The 17211-nt window shown below is 44.5% G+C and overlaps 1 protein-coding gene across 1 annotated transcript in view; it reads left to right on the top strand.

Annotated features, from left to right (window-relative positions):
* cfap410 (cilia and flagella associated protein 410) overlaps window positions 1-17211 on the top strand; it is a 54594-nt gene that overhangs the window by 10371 nt on the left and 27012 nt on the right. The window contains exons 3-4 of the mRNA XM_067978460.1: window positions 320-366; window positions 8566-8795. Coding sequence (XP_067834561.1) covers window positions 320-366; window positions 8566-8795 — 277 coding nt within the window. The remainder of the gene's footprint in view (window positions 1-319; window positions 367-8565; window positions 8796-17211) is intronic.

The raw sequence follows: 17211 nt of genomic DNA, 5'->3' as shown, positions 1-17211 counted from the left end.
GAGGGTGCGAGGGGAGGGTGCGAGGGGAGGGGGGGGAGGAGGGTGCGAGGGGAGGGGGGGAGGAGGGTGCGAGGGGAGGGGGGGGAGGGTGCGAGGGGAGGGAGGGGGGTGCGAGGGGGAGGGAGGAGGGTGCGAGGGGGGGGGAGCACTCCAGTAACTCGATCTGTAAAGATGTAAGATCCGAGGATTTATTTGTGGATTACTATACTGGTGATTTGTGTAGTGTTCAGCAATAGATTATTTGAAACCAAAGTTTACTGTAGCTTTAACAATGAAAGCAGTGCTGTGCTAACACTGGGCTTGTGCTTTTACTCCACAGCTCTCCATATTAAGGGAAATGCCCAACATAGAAGTGATTACATTAAGGTAAGAACTCAAATGGGATTCTTAACCCTAGCAAATGTGGTGCAATGATTAGTGGAATCTGACCAACATGTGAGGGTCAGCACATGCTATACATTATATCCTGCTCATTGCCAGTCTGTGCTATTAGTTAATCTGTGAGGGTGGTGGCAGGGGTACCACTGTTGGCCTCAGTACCCTTGGGCCAGGGAAGAGGAGAATAAGAGTAATGTCTTGCTGCAATTGATGTGGAGATGCCGGTGATGGACTGGGGTTGACAATTGTAAACAATTTTACAACACCAAGTTATAGTCCAACAAATTTATTTTAAATTCCACAAGCTTTCGGAGGCTTCCTCCTTCGTCACATCGTTCACCTGACGAAGGAGGAAGCCTCCGAAAGCTTGTGGAATTTAAAATAAATTTGTTGGACTATAACTTGGTGTTGTAAAATTGTTTACAATTGCTGCAATTGTACAGGACTTTGGTGAGACCTCACCTGGAGTACTGTGTACAGTTTTGGTCTCCTTATCTAAGGAAGGATATACTTGCCTTAGAGGCGGTGCAACAAAGGTTCACTAGATTGATTCCTGGGATGAGAGGGTTGTCCTATGAGGAGAGATTGAGTAGAATGGGCCTGTACTCTCTGGAGTTTAGAAGAATGAGAGGTGATCTCATTGAAACATATAAGGTTCTGAGGGGGCTTGAACAGGGTTGATGCTGAGAGGCTGTTTCTCCTGGCTGGAGAGTCTAGAACTAGGGGGCATAGTCTCAGGATAAGGGGTCAGCCATTCAATGCTGAGATGAGGAGGAATTTCTTCACTCAGAGGGTTGTGAATCTTTGGAATTCTCTACCCTATAGGGCTGTGGATGCTGAGTCGTTGAATATATTCAAGACTGAGATCGATAGATTTTTGGACACTAGGGGAAATCAAGGGATATGGGGATCAGGCGGGAAAGTGGAGTTGAGGTTGAAGATCAGCCATGATCTGAATGAATGGTGGAGCAGGCTCGAGGGGCTGAATGGCCTACTCCTGCTCCTATTTCTTATGTTCTTAATCAGGCAGGCTGCTTCTCCCTGATTGCCATACACAGGACACTGGGGAGCAATGTTGTCCGATAGACATTGCTGACTAGCCACAAGGTGCTTCACCTATATATTAACAAACATTAACGCCATTTAATGCAAGACTTTTCAGTTCACCAAAAGTTTGGAATTCTGGAATGAATTTATCAGACACAGCACATCTTAATACAGCTTCTAGGTTTTTGTCCAGCAGTTCTGAGTGATATTTTGTCTTCGTCAGGGTGATTGCTGAGACTGTAGACTTGCACAACCATGTTGAGCCAAACAGAGTGCAGCTTGACAGTAACAGTTCTCAGAACCGGATATTTGCCCTCAGTTGAGGCATTTTGCCCAATTTTCAACACGTTTTTAGCATCAGTAGATCCATGTTTAGTCCACGTCTGACCAGAGAGAGCAGGTCCACTGAGTCCCACAAGTTCCCGAGTCAAAACGGAAAGGCTCTTTCACGAACTGAAAGACCAGACTGAAACCATCAATCAGCAAATCTCAAGATTTTTTGGCAAGTTTTGAAGCCAAGCAGCATAGCGTTCTCTCTCAAAACCATGGTCAGCTGTAGGTCGCTGCACATTTGGGAAGTGAAAAAAGTTGTATGTGAGAAGAACAGCTTCAGCTTTGCCTGTACTGTTTCTCCTTTCCCCTGAATTCTCATGTTCAGTTCATGCAGGTGACTATTAATAGCAGTGAACAAATCACACTTCCAAGTTTCTCTCTCGATTTGTGAGAAATTGTCCACTTTGTCTTTTTCGTCAAGGAAGTCTCCAATTGATTGAAGTGGTTTGAGGAACTTTTCCAACTCTTTGCCCTAAATCAGCCCGTCCACATTCGTGAAGTCCACGATTTCTCTTTCAGCATCTTGACAAACTAGCGATGAATTGGATAAAATTGACGGTTTTTACAAGTTTCCATCGTGTGTTTCAATGAATTATCAGCTGCCATCTGAGTCCAAGGGCTGTCTGGATTGTTGGGATGGTCATTTCTCCTGACCCTTAATACAAGTTTGAGGACTAGAAAATACGGAGGCATCTGATTAATATCTCTTATTCATCAAATCAGTGATCCAACCCAGTAGATGCAGTGTCCGTGAGACTGGTACTGGAATACTCATTTGCAACAGACTCATCATGTGCGGTCTTGACTGCACGCACTAGCTCAAACAAGATTAGGTAAAAGTCCTTGAGAGGCTCCCTGTGTTGTATCTTTATAGGGTTAATTACGTTGTTTTAACATGCCGCTATTACATCAGCATGTCCTATCTCCATCTAATTAATACATGAGTACCTTTACCTAACATGCCACTGTGTCAAGTGATGTTCTTGCCTCTTCTCAACTATGCCTGAGCAATGCCATCAATCTCTGTTCATTGTTCTCTCTCCATGCATGGCCTTCACTCTTATCGGTCTTAATACATCCCACCTGTTAGCTATTCTCTCAGTTCAAAGTCTTGCTTCACAAATCATATCCAGAACACTAACTGGGCAGTACCACAAATGTCACCCAATTCATTCAGTGCAAGAGAGTCTTTTAGTTCAGCTTCCAGCTTCGCTTAGTGCTGGGATTGTTCTCAGAGCAGAGATTTAATAGAGGTGTTCAAAATCATGGGTTTTGATAGAGTAAATAAGGAGAAACTGTGTCCACTGGCAGGAGGGTCAGTAACCAGAGGACACATTTAAAATGATAGGCAAAAAACCAGAGGGGAGATGAGAATTTTTCTTACACAGTGAGTTATGATGATCTGGAATGCGCTGCCTGAAAGGGTGGTGGAAGCAGATTCAGTAGTAACTTTCAAAAGAGAATTGGATAAATACTTGAAAAGGAAAAATTTGCAGGGCCATGGGAAAAGAGCAGGGGAGTGGGACTAATTGGATAGCTCTTTCAAAGAGCCAGCACAGGCACTTGGGCTGAATGGCCTCCTTTTGTACTGTATCATTGTATGATCAGTCAGCTCTCAAAGAACGACAGAAACTGTTGCTGTTTCCCTCGTGACACATCTATCCATTTTCAAATCTATGAAATCCTCCATTTTATTTTTCTTTCATGAGACACTCCCGACCCGCCCCTGCTCTCTCTCTCTCTCTCCAGGACTCGGTTGGATGCCCTTTGCCGTGAGCTGCCCTGTTGGAGCTGCTCGTTATTTGCTGGGCTTGCTGTCTCTTGCTGGCCTGGAGTGGTTGTTCCAATTAGTTGAGCTGACCACGATGACATCTCCCTCTCTGTACAATATTGTTGGTGTTTTCACGGTGCTGAAGTCTGCCGTTTTTCTTTGTGTTACACACCATCTCAGCAGCTAACCAAGGAAGTAAAGTGCACACAACCAGAAATAAAAACACTTCCAGCTGCTGCTCTTGCCATTTGATCAATAAAAGGACAAAAAAGTTAAAGTACACGTGCGTTGGTGAATGTTCCTGCTGGGTGACTGGAATGTGAGGAGCTGCACTAAACACTCTGTCTGAGTCTCTGTTCTACCGAGTGTGTCTCCCTGCTGCTGGGTCAGTAAGGCAGCGGAGCGCTGAGGGAAATGTTTAATATTCAGTTAGTCTTCTAGCTCGCTACCTGCTATTATGTTTTTCCATTTGGAACAGTCAGTGCGATGCGTGGATGTGCCCCAGTCAGGCAGCTGCCATTTAGCGAAAAGATGCAGTTCTCCACATCTGGCCTCCCCATTTGCCACATGTCCAATATGTTAGCCACTTGCCACAACACTGGTGTATGGGACAGGAACAGGATCTGGGCAGCCTGTGATGTTCCTTCACAGACAGGCTGTATCTAAGCTGACCCATGAAGACTGTGCACTTCAGTCAGGTACCACACAGCTGCTGGCATCCCAGGAGCCCCACCTTATTGGAGAGGGCCAACAAGCAGTCTCCTTGTAATCTGCATGTTCTCGTGTTCGAACGTGAACCCCGTCTTCTTTTTATTTTTATTTTAGCCTGTTGCCCAAGCATTGTATATTGGAAGTTATTGTTGCGTTGAGATATCAGATCATCAGCTAGCTGGGGATTGGGGACGATGTGCCAGCATTAGTGAGTTGAAAAAGAAAGCAACTTGTTCCCTTGCAAGTGTCCCACAGTTTCCAGCACTTCATTGATTCTTGCTACGCTGGATTTTGGAAAATGCAGGTGCAGGTGCAGGGCTGCGACCCATGTTGCAGGACATCACCTGGCTTTAAAGAGGAAGACAAGTGTCGAACTCTGCACCATCCCACCTGCTGAAACTTCACTTCTTCCCTTAGTCACTCTCAAAGAGCGACAGAGTGTGTCTGAAATGAGCGATAAAGGATAAAGGCGGAGTGTTTCTCGGGTCACGTTTCAGGACTTCTTTGACCATTTTTCTACAGACAGGATTTAGAGAAAAAAAACAATTTTTAATGTTGGGTTTTTAAAAGCATTGTGTACTCAGACACGTTTATATTTTTAAAAAATGTCTAGGACAATAGTGTTGGAATCCTGTAATGAGGTACAGTAAATGTAAAGAATCTTACAACACCAGGTTATAGTCCAACAAATTTATTTGAAAATCACAAGCATCCACATCATGAGGTACAGTAGTTCCTTTTAATCAATTTGATCCGACACTGTATTGGTAAAGAATTGAGGCTTTATTGTTCACAAACAGCAAATGATACACACCCCATCGAGCGATAACTAACAATCCCAGACTGGAAATATATTACCTGTCTAGGACTGGACAGCCGGCCTGGGTGGCACTTCTGTATTCCTCACTACGTCTGCCTCCGATACATCTCCCCTTCTAGAACCATACAGGGTTAGGCCGTTTTACCAGCATTCACGTCCCCTGGAAGTATCTGATCCCTTCAATATTCCGACTGTCCTTGTGATAGCTATGGGTCAATCTTTACACACTACTTCCTGCCTGGGACATGCCCAGTCCTGCACGTACTGTCTCGCAGGTGATTTGGTCAGGTAGCGGGTGTTCCCTCTAAACCTTTGACCAGTTGATCTTTGCTGTCTCCATTGCAGGTTTTCGATACACAACCACATTCCCTGCTTTAATCTTCCCCTAGGTGGCTGACCCATTATGTGTCTGCATTCTTTCTTCCATTGAGCTGATGGCCTGCTAATTTCTGGTGCTTTCACACCCCTTCTTTTAGCAGGGTTAATGGGCCTGCTGGTTCATGGTTTTTTTGCACACTCCTGATTTAGCTGCTTAATCTTAGTTCCTTTAACCTGTCTAAAGTTAATTTCATTTTTTATCGTTTCTTAGCTTATTCACCTTTTCTTACAATAGGTACATAAGATATACTTAAGATAAACTGAGCTAGTTGTGATGTTGTTTCCCGGAGAAATCGAAGGAGCATTCATGCAAAAGATGCTGATACCCAATCCAGTTTATAAGGAGGTAATATTGTTACGTCCCTGGGTTACTCAGTTACGTCAGTAAATGCAGCCAGTGTGAGTCTCGGCAATTAAAAGATGATCTTGAGACTGCTTCTGGGATGCTTAATCCCATTAAACCAGAGTATCTGTGGTAGACCTGAGTTTGTAACAGGTGGTCACTCTGCTATCGGAGGGAAGGCTCCTGAGGTTGGTGACATGTTTCAGTCTATACCTAGAAACATTTTAAGAGACTGTTGTGCCCGTGACTCTCCTCACTCATGACCGGTGATTCTCTTGGTGCCATGTGAGGGATGAATTGTAGGTTCTGCTTAATTTCTACTAAACCTTTTTTAATTAACCTAAACCCATCGCTGCCATGTAGCAGTTGTGACTAAGAGACATCCTGTTGCCAGGCCTCTGCCTGTAACTCAGTGCACACAAGGATAGCTAAGGGTTACTCACCTGTTGACTTTCTTTGTTTAATGGGGCAAGTAGCTAGCCTCTGCTTGGTACCTATCCTGTGCAGCTATGATAGAGGTTAGGGAATTACCACCTGTACTGTGGGTGCATTGGGATACCAATATTCTGTGCCATAGCCTCCCATTTCCAGCTGCTCAATCTCATTCTGCAGTGCACCTTCCTTCACTTCTCATTGCTATCCTGGAGCACCTAATAGCTTGTAACTCCCTACCAGTGTTTGACCAAGCAGGGTGTTTAGTTTTGTGAAGGATATCTATGCCTTTACCAGCAAAGGATGATAGGACTACTCGAATCAGTGCCAGAAGACACTCCATTCCTGCCAGTCGGCCTATCAAATCTCCTCCCATTCTACCCTCCTCCTGCAAACCTTCCACCCAAGGTTGGTCAGTCCTAATCATGTGATTAACCTCATCATCTCTCTCGATTACTTTCAACAATGGTGGTGTCCTGCACTGGGGTCCTTTCCCCTTCACCAGGGCTTTTCAATGAACAAAACACATTGTTGAGTATTGTACAAATGAAGCTGTGCAGACTGTGCCAAATTGGGGCTGCAGTGGGGCTTGGAATAGTCTTCTGATAGCCCAGTTGTTCCTGTTCGGTACGGCCGGAGGACTCGGTACGCTATTCTGGTGAGACTGGCTTGGGTTTTAATGTAATCCTAGCAAGGTCTTGATTCTCTTTCCTGGTCCTTCACACTAAATTCTACCTTTTTATTTTGCTAGTGGTTAGGAGTTTATAAATTATTGCACAAGACGATAGGGTTCAAAGGCATTTATTGGCTTTAATAGAAATTAAGCAAATAATAATTATTACCAATAATCTCACATACAGTTATTACCAACTTTCACACATACAGTGAGAATTGTTATTACCGATAATCTCGCACATGTACAATGGTAACTGTTATTACCGATAATCTCGCACATGTACAATGGTAACTGTTATTACCGATAATCTCGCACATGTACAATGGTAACTTATTACCGATAATCTCGCACATGTACAATGGTAACTTATTACCGATAATCTCGCACATGTACAATGGTAACTTATTACCGATAATCTCGCACATGTACAATGGTAACTGTTATTACCGATAATCTCGCACATGTACAATGGTAACTGTTATTACCGATAATCTCGCACATGTACAATGGTAATTGTTATTACCGATAATCTCGCACATGTACAATGGTAATTGTTATTACCGATAATCTCGCACATGTACAATGGTAACTGTTATTACCGATAATCTCGCACATGTACAATGGTAACTTATTACCGATAATCTCGCACATGTACAATGGTAACTTATTACCGATAATCTCGCACATGTACAATGGTAACTTATTACCGATAATCTCGCACATGTACAATGGTAACTTATTACCGATAATCTCGCACGTACTCAGTGTCCCACAGACGGTACCAGGGACCGGAGAATTCACCGTGTCGCAGGTTCGAAATGTGAGGATTGTCTGGTCAAGCCTTGTCGCACTCTGAAGAATCTGTTCTAACACTGCACTTTATATATTTTTTCCATGGAGCAGATTCATATGCTTATCAAAGGATTAGGTCATCCTGTTATTCACTTACTGAATTTCAGTTTTAACAAGAAGGCCTCTCATACACCTTATCAAGGCTTTATCTTGACTGAGTTGTCAACCAAATCATTCAAGTGGATGAGTTATCACTTGTCTTGTGCATATGTGTCCTTGGAGATAATCCCGAGGGAGACAGCTGCTAAGACAAAGAAAGCTTGGAGCTGAATGCTTATCAACTAAAGTCTCTGGTGAACACTGCTGACTTTTCCAGCCTTCTAACTCAAACTTACTTAACAGGCAAAAGCTAAAAGTTAAGAATGAGCCATTTCTTTACCGTGGAAGTTGAATTTTGTGTCGTTGTAACTAATTGTGGTGCAATGAGTAAAGGAACTGCAGCGTGTCGCATTCAGCCAGGCAGACTGAAGTCCCAGGTTCCTTACCCGGTTTTTGTCACGTTAGTTATGTCAGCAGGGATAACAATTGGAGCACAGGGCCATGGGGGGCAGAACAATGAGCCAGGATCACCTACCATGGAGTATCGAGCACAGAATCGGACTTGACTGAGATACCTTCACAGTTCCGGAACTGGCAACGCTGACCACTGAGGTTGATGGAGAAGGATGACCGCTTGGTTGAGGTACCAGAGAGCACCATGGTGGAACTGCACTCCAGCTAGAGTTGGTAGAGGAGGATGTGGTTTTCCTAAGTGGGCTGTTCCCTGAGTGTTCTTGTTTGAGGCACAAGGCTGAATTTTGTTCTGTTTTTTTTTATTCCCACAGTGTGAACAACATCTCTTCTTTAGTTTATTTCCGATACTGTCAGAACATCAGTGAGCTTTACCTCAGGAAGAACAATATTCAGAACCTGGCCGAGATCTGCTACCTGAGAGGGCTGCACCGCCTACGAGTGCTGTGGTTGTCAGAAAACCCTTGCTGTGGAGCAGACCCTCACCGTTACAGAATGACTGTCTTGCGGAACCTGCCAAACCTGCAGAAGCTGGATAACCAAGGTACAGGAACAACGGTTACACCACAATTCAGATGGATATATTTGCGAGCAGAATTTGTTTGGGAGCCTTGTTCATGATGTTTCAGGTTGGGGACTGGTGTTACTCACTCCCCACAGCCACGACAGTAAATGGTAGCCACAGAAGTTATTGACAGTACATTTTAATGAGTCTCTTTATCTGTGACTCCACACTATGGTGATGAAACTATTTGAAAGTTGATAGCATGTTAGAAGTGTCCCCTGTATTTATATAATGCTTAATCACATCCTCAGAATCCCAAACTGCACAACCAATACATTATATTGAAATGTAAGGAGTCACACAACACCAGGTGATAGTCCAACAGCTTTATTTGAAATCACAAGCTTTCGGAGCTTTGCTCCTTCGTCAGGTGAAGTCAGTTGACGAAGGAGCAAAGCTCCGAAAGCTTGTGATTTCAAATAAAGCTGTTGGACTATAACCTGGTGTTGTGTGACTCCTTACATTTGTCCACCCCAGTCCATCACCGGCATCTCCACATCATGGCTTATATTGAAATGGTATGGGAGTGTTTGATGGGACACTGTGGAACATAAGAAATAGGAGCAGGAGTAGGCTATCAGGCCCCTCAAGCCTGCTCCACCATTCAATCAGATCATGGCTGATCTTCTACCTCAACATCATTTTCCTGCACTATCCCCATATTCCTTGATGCCTTTAATATCTAGAAATCTATCGATCTCTGATTTGAATGGACTCAATGACTGAGCCTCCACAGCCCTCTGGGGAGAGAATTCCAAAGACTCACCACTCTCTGAGTGAAGAAATCTCTCCTCATCTCAGTCCTAAATGGCCGACGCCTTATTCTGAGACTCTAACCTCTGATTCTAGACTTCCCAGTCAGGGGAAACATCCTCCCTACATCTACCTTGTCGAGCCAGGATTAGACAGGAACTTTCAGAAGTTGATTGGGAGAGTCTGTTGGCAGGCAAAGGGACGTCTGGTAAGTGGGAGGCTTTCAAAAGTGTGTTAACCAGGGTTCAGGGTAAGCACATTCCTTATAAAGTGAAGGGCAAGGCTGGTAGAAGTAGGGAACCTTGGATGACTCGGGAGATTGAGGCCCTAGTCAAAAAGAAGAAGGAGGCATATGACCTGCATAGACAGCTGGGATCAAGTGGATCCCTTGAAGAGTACAGAGATTGCCGGAGTAGGTTTAAGAGAGAAATCAGGAGGGCAAAAAGGGGACATGAGATTGCTTTGGCAGATAAGGCAAAGGAGAATCCAAAGAGCTTCTACAAATACATAAAGGGCAAAAGAGTAACTAGGGAGAGAGTAGGGCCTCTTAAGGATCAACAAGGTCATCTATGTGCGGAACCACAAGAGATGGGTGAGATCCTGAATGAATATTTCGCATCGGTATTTACGGTTGAGAAAGGCATGGATGTTAGGGAACTTGGGGAAATAAATAGTGATGTCTTGAGGAGTGTACATATTACAGAGAGGGAGGTGCTGGAAGTCTTAACGCGCATCAAGGTAGATAAATCTCCGGGACCTGATGAAATGCATCCCAGGACGTTATGGGAGGTTAGGGAGGAAATTGCGGGTCCCCTAGCAGAGATATTTGAATCATCGACAGCTAAAGGTGAGGTGCCTGAAAATTGGAGGGTAGCAAATGTTGTGCCTTTGTTTAAGAAGGACGACAGGGAAAAGCCTGGGAACTACAGACCGGTGAGCCTGACATCTGTAGTGGGTAAGTTGTAAGAGGGTATTCTGAGAGACAGGATCTACAGGCATTTGGAGAGGCAGGGACTGATTAGGAACAGTCAGCATGGTTTTGTGAGAGGAAAATCATGTCTCACGAATTTGATTGAGTTTTTTGAAGGGGTAACCAAGAAGATAGATGAGGGCTGTGCAGTAGACGTGGTCTGCATGGACTTCAGCAAAGCATTTGACAAGATACCGCATGGTAGGTTGTTACATAAGGTTAAATCTCACGGGATCCAAGGTGAGGTAGCCAATTGGATACAAAATTGGATTGACGACAGAAGACAGAGGGTGGTTGTTGAGGGTTGTTTTTCAAACTGGATGCCTGTGACCAGCGGTGTGCCTCAGGGATCGGTGCTGGGTCCGCTGTTATTTGTTATTTATATTAATGATTTGGATTAGAATTTAGGAGGCATGGTTAGTAAGTTTGCAGATGACACCAAGATTGGTGGCATTGTGGACAGTGAAGAAGGTTATCTAGGATTGCAACGGGATCTTGATAAATTGGGCCAGTGGGCCGATGAATGGCAGATGGAGTTTAATTTAGATAAATGTGAGGTGATGCATTTTGGTAGATCGAATCGGGCCAGGACCTACTCCGTTAATGGTAGGGCGTTGGGGAGAGTTATAGAACAAAGAGATCTGGGAGTACAGGTTCATAGCTCCTTGAAAGTGGAGTCACAGGTGGATAGGGTGGTGAAGGCATTCAGCATGCTTGGTTTCATTGGTCAGAACATTGAATACAGGAGTTGGGATGTCTTGTTGAAATTGTACAGGGCATTGGTGAGGCCACACTTGGAATACTGTGTACAGTTCTGGTCACCCTATTATAGAAAGGATATTATTAAACTAGAAAGAGTGCAGAAAAGATTTACTAGGATGCTACCGGGACTTGATGGTTTGACTTATAGGGAGAGGTTGGATAGACTGAGACTTTTTTCCCTGGAGAGTAGGAGGTTAAGGGGTGATCTTATAGAAGTCTATAAAATAATGAGGGGCATAGATAAGGTAGATAGTCAAAATCTTTTCCCAAAGGTAGGGGAGTCTATAACAAGGCGGCATAGATTTAAGGTGAGAGGGGAGAGATACAAAAGGGTCCAGAGGGGCAATTTTTTCACTCAAAGGGTGGTGAGTGTCTGGAACGAGCTGCCAGAGGCAGTAGGAGAGGCGGGTACAATTTTGTCTTTTAAAAAGCATTTGGACAGTTACATGGGTAAGATGGGTATAGAGGGATATGGGCCAAGTGCAGGCAATTGGGACTAGCTTAGTGGTATAAACTGGGCGACATGGACATGTTGGGCCGAAGGGCCTGTTTCCATGTTGTAAACTTCTATGATTCTATGAGCCCTGTAAGAATTTTGTAAGTTTAAATGAGATCACCTCTCATTCTTCTAAACTCTAGAGAATACAGGTCTAGTCTACTCAATCTCTCCTCATAGACAATCCCGCCATCCCAGGAATCAGTCTGGTGAACCTTCGTTGCACTCCCTCTATGGCAAGTTTATCCTTTCTTGGGTAGGGAGACCAAAATTGTACACAATACTCCAGGTGCAGTCTCACCAAGGCCCTATATAACTGCAGTAAGATATCTTTACTCCCGTACTCACATCCTCCTGTAATAAAGGACAACATACCATTTGCCTTCCTAAGTGTTTGCTGCACCTGCATGTTAGCTTTCAGTGACTCATGTTCAAAGGGACCAGGGTGTCCTTATACATTAACATTTCCCAATCTCTCACCATTTAAAAAATACTCTGCATTTGTTTTTCCTGCCAAAGTGGATAACTTCATATTTTTCCATATTATATTCCATCTGCCATGTTCTTGCCCACTCACTTAGCCTGTCTATATCCCCTTGAAGCCTCTTTGCATCCTCCTCACAACTCACATTCCCACCTCATTTTGTGTCGTCAGCAAACTTGGAAATATTACATATGGTCCCCTCATCCAAATCATTGATATATATTGTGAATAGCTGGGGCCCAAGCACTGATCCCTGCGGTACCCCACGAGTCACAGTCTGCCAACCTGAAAAAGACCCGTTTATTCCTACTCCCTGTTTTCTGTCTGTTAACCAATTCTCAATCCATGTCAGTATATTCCCCCCAATCCCATGTGTTCTAACTTTGTTCATCAACCTCCTGTGTGGGACCTTATCGAAAGCCTTCTGAAAATCCAACACACCACATCCACTGGTTCCCCCTTATCTAGTCCTCAAAGAACTCCAATAGGTTTGTCAAACATGATTTCCCTTTCATAAATCCACGTTGACTCTGTCAAATCCTATTATTATTTTCTAAGTGTCCTGTTATCACATCCTTTATAGTAGATTCTAGCATTTTCCCCACTACTGATGTCTGTCGTTCCCTGTTTTCTCTCTCCTTCCTTTCTTAAATAGTGTGGTTACATTTGCCACCCTCCAATCTGCAGGAACCATTCCCAAATCTATAGAATTTTGGAAGATGACAACCAATGCATCCACTATCTCTATAACCACCTCTTTCAAATCCCTGGGATGTAGATCATCAGGTCCTTGGGATTTATCGACTTTCAGTCCCATTAATTTCTCTAGTATTTTTTCACTAATACTAATTTCCTTTAGTTCCTCATTCTCGCCAGACCCTTGGTTCTCTAGTATTTCTGGGAGGTTTTTTGTGTCGTCTTCCGTGAAGACAGACACAAAGTATTTGTTTAATGTCTCTGTCATCTCCTTATTCCCCATTATAAATTCCCCCGTCTCTGTCTGTAAGGGACCCACTTCTGCCTTCACCAGTCTTTTCCTTTTTACATGCCGATAGAAGCTTTTATGTTTTTATGTTTCTCGCTAGTTTACTCTCAAATTCTATTTTCCCACTTTATTAATTTCTTGGTCCTCCTTTGCTGAATTCTAAAATGCTCCCAATCCTCAGGCTCACTGCTTTTTCTGGTAACTTTATTTGCCTCTTCCTTTGATTTAATACTATCTTTAATTTCTCGTGTTAGCCACGGTTGGACCACTTTTCCTGTTGGATTTTTGTGCCTTAAAGGAATATACATTTGTTGTAATTTATGTATTAATCCTTTAAATGCTAGCCATTGCCTGTCTACCATCATACCTTATAATGTTATTCCCCAATCAACCACAGCCCGCTTGCGCCTCATACCTTTGTAGTTTCCCTTGTTTAGATTTAAGACCCTAGTTTCAGATTGAACTACATCACTTTCAAGCTTAATGAAGAATTCTATCATATTATGGTCACTCTTCCCTAAAGGCTCCTTTACAACAAGATCATTAATTAAATCTTTCTCATTGCACAATACTAGATCTAAAATAGCCTGTTCCCTAGTTGGTTCCTCAACATACTGATCTCGAAAACCATCTCTTATACATTCCAGGAATTCATCCTCCACAGTATTAGTGCTAATTTGATTTGCCCAATCTATATGTAGATTAAAGTCCCCCATGATTACTGTATTACCCTTGTTACATGCACTTCTAATTTCCTGCTTTATAACGTGCCCTACGTTACCACTACTGTTTGGCCTATAAGCAACTCCGACCAATGTTTTCACCCCTTTGCTGTTTCTTAGCTCCACCCAAACTGATTCTACATCTTGATCTTCTGAGCCAAGATCCTTTCTCACTATTGTACTGATCTCATCCTTTTATTAACAGCACTACCCCACCTCCTTTTCCTTTTTTCCTGTCTTTCCTAAATGTTGAATATCCTTGAATATTTGATTCCCAGCCTTGGTCACCCTGCAACCACGTCTCTGTAATGGCAATTAGATCATACTCATTTACTTCTATTTGTGATGTCAATTCATCTACCTTATTACGAATGTTTCAATCAGATCATGGCTGATCTTCAACCTCAACTCCAATTTCCTGCCCAATCCCCATTTCCCTTGATTCCCTAGAGTACAGAAATCAGTCTATCTCAGCCTTGAATATATTCAATGACTGAGCATCCACAGCCCTCTGGGGGAGAGACTACAAGAGTGTAGAAATTCCTCCTTATTTCACCCTTAAATAGCAGACCCCTTCTCCTGAGACTATGCCCCCTCGACTCTAGACTCTCCAGCCAGGGGAAACAACCTGTCGGCATCTACCCTGTCAAGCCCCCTCATAATCTTATGTTTCAATGAGATCACCTCTCATTCTCCTAAACTCCAGAGAGTATACGCCCATTCTAATCAACCTCGCCTCATCCCAGGAATTAATCTAGTGAACCTTCGCTACACCGCCTCTAAGTCAAGTTTATCCTTCCTTAGATAAGGAGACCAAAACTGTACACAGCACTCCCGATGAGGTATCACTAGAGCCTATACAATTGTAGTAAGACCTTTTTTTTAAATTCGTTCATGGGATGTGGGCATTGCTGGTGAGGCTGGCATTTATTGCCCATCCCTAATTGCCCTTGAGAAGGTGGTGGTGAGCCGCCTTCTTGAACTGCTGCAGTCCGTGTGGTGAAGGTTCTCCCACAGTGCTGTTAGGAAGGGAGTTCCAGGATTTTGATCCAGCAACAATGAAGGAACGGCGACATATTTCCAAGTCGGGATGGTGTGTGACTTGGAGGGGAACGTGCAAGTAGTGTTGTTCCCATGTGCCTGCTGCCCTTGTCCTTCTAGGTGGTAGAGGTCGCAGGTTTGGGAGGTGCTGTCGAAGAAGCCTTTGTGAGTTTCAGCAGTGCATCCTGTGGATGGTACACACTGCAGCCACTGTACGCCTGTGATGAAGGGAGTGAATGGTTGTTTAGGGTGGTGGATGGGGTGCCAATCAAGCGGGCTGCTTTGTCCTGGATGGTGTCGAGCTTCTTGAGTGTTGTTGGAGCTGCACTCGTCCAGGCAAGTGGAGTGTATTCCATCACACTCCTGACTTGTGCCTTGTAGATGGTGGAAAGGCTTTGCGGAGTCAGGAGGTGAGTCACTCGCCACAGAATACCCAGCCTCTGACCTGCTTTTGTAGCTTCAGTATTTATATGGCTGATCCAGTTAAGTTTCTGGTCAATGGTGACCCCCAGGATGTTGATGGTGGGGGATTCGGCGATGGTAATGCCGTTGAATGTTAAGGGGAGGTGGTTAGACTCTCTCTTGTTGGAGATGGTCATTGCCTGGCACTTGTTTGGCACAAATGTTACTTGCCACATATCAGCCCAAGCCTGGATGTTGTCCAGGTCTTGCTGCATGCGGGCTCGGACTGCTTCATTATCTGAGGGGTTGCGAATGGAACTGAACACTGTGCAATCATCAGCGAACATCCCCATTTCTGACCTTATGATGGAGGGAAGGTCATTGATGAAGCAGCTGAAGATTGTTGGGCCTAGGACACTGCCCTGAGGAACTCCTGCAGCAATGTCCCGGGGCTGAGATGATTGGCCTCCAACAACCACTACCATCTTCCTTTGTGCTAGTTACGACTCCAGCCACTGGAGAGTTCTCCCCCTGATTCCCATTGACTTCAATTTCACTAGGGCTCGTTGGTGTCACACTCTGTCAAATGCTGCCTTGATGTCAGGGGCAGTCACTCTCACCGCTGGAATTCAGCTCTTTTGTCCATGTTTGGACCAAGGCTGTAATGAGGTCTGGAGCCAAGTGGTCCTGGCGGAACCCAAACTGAGCATCGGTGAGCAGGTTATTGGTGAGTAAGTGCCGCTTGATAGCACTGTCGACGACACCTTCCATCACTTTGCTGATGATTGAGAGTAGACTGATGGGGCGGTAATTGGCCGGATTGGATTTGTCCTTTTTGTGGACAGGACATACCTGGGCAATTTTCCACATTGTCGGGTATATGCCAGTGTTGTAGCTGTACTGGAACAGTTTGGCTAGAGGCGCAGCTAGTTCTGGAGCACAAGTCTTCAGCACGACAGCCGGGATGTTGTCGGGGCCCATAGCCTTTGTTGTATCCAGTGCACTCAGCCGTTTCTTGATATCATGTGGAGTGAATCGAATTGGCTGAAGACTGGCTTCTGTGATGGTGGGGATATCGGGAGGAGGCTGAGATGGATCATCCACTCGGCACTTCTGGCTGAAGATGGTTGCAAACGCTTCAGCCTTGTCTTTTGCACTCACGTGCTGGACTCCACCATCATTGAGGATGGGGATGTTTACAGAGCCTTCTCCTCCCGTTAGTTGTTTAATTGTCCACCATCATTCACGACTGGATGTGGCAGGACTGCAGAGCTTTGATCTGATCTGTTGGTTGTGGAATCGCTTAGCTCTGTCGATAGCATGTTGCTTCCGCTGTTTGGCATGCATGTAGTCCTATGTTGTAGCTTCACCAGGTTGGCACCTTTTTTTTAGGTACGCCTGATGCTGCTCCTGGCATGCTCTTCTACACTCCTCATTAAACTATGGTTGATCCCCTGGCTTGTTGGTAATGGTAGAGTGAGGAATATGCCGGGCCATGAGGTTACAGATTGTGCTGGAATACAATTCTGCTGCTGCTGCTGATGGCCCACAGCGCCTCATGGATGCCCAGTTTTGAGCTGCTAGATCTGTTCTGAATCTATCCCATTTAGCACGGTGGTAGTGCCACACAACACGTTGGGTGGTGTGTTCAGTGTGAAGACGGGACTTCATCTCCACAAGGATTGTGCGGTGGTCACTCCTACCAATACTGTCATGGACAGATGCATCTGCGACAGGTAGATTGGTGAGGACGAGGTCAAGTAGGTTTTTCCCCTCGTGT

This window comes from Heptranchias perlo, unplaced genomic scaffold, assembly GCF_035084215.1.
Source record: "Heptranchias perlo isolate sHepPer1 unplaced genomic scaffold, sHepPer1.hap1 HAP1_SCAFFOLD_292, whole genome shotgun sequence".
Taxonomy (NCBI): Eukaryota; Metazoa; Chordata; class Chondrichthyes; order Hexanchiformes; family Hexanchidae; genus Heptranchias; species Heptranchias perlo.
The sequence above is the reverse complement of the archived record's forward strand: the minus strand, read 5'-3'. Positions and strand labels throughout refer to the sequence as shown.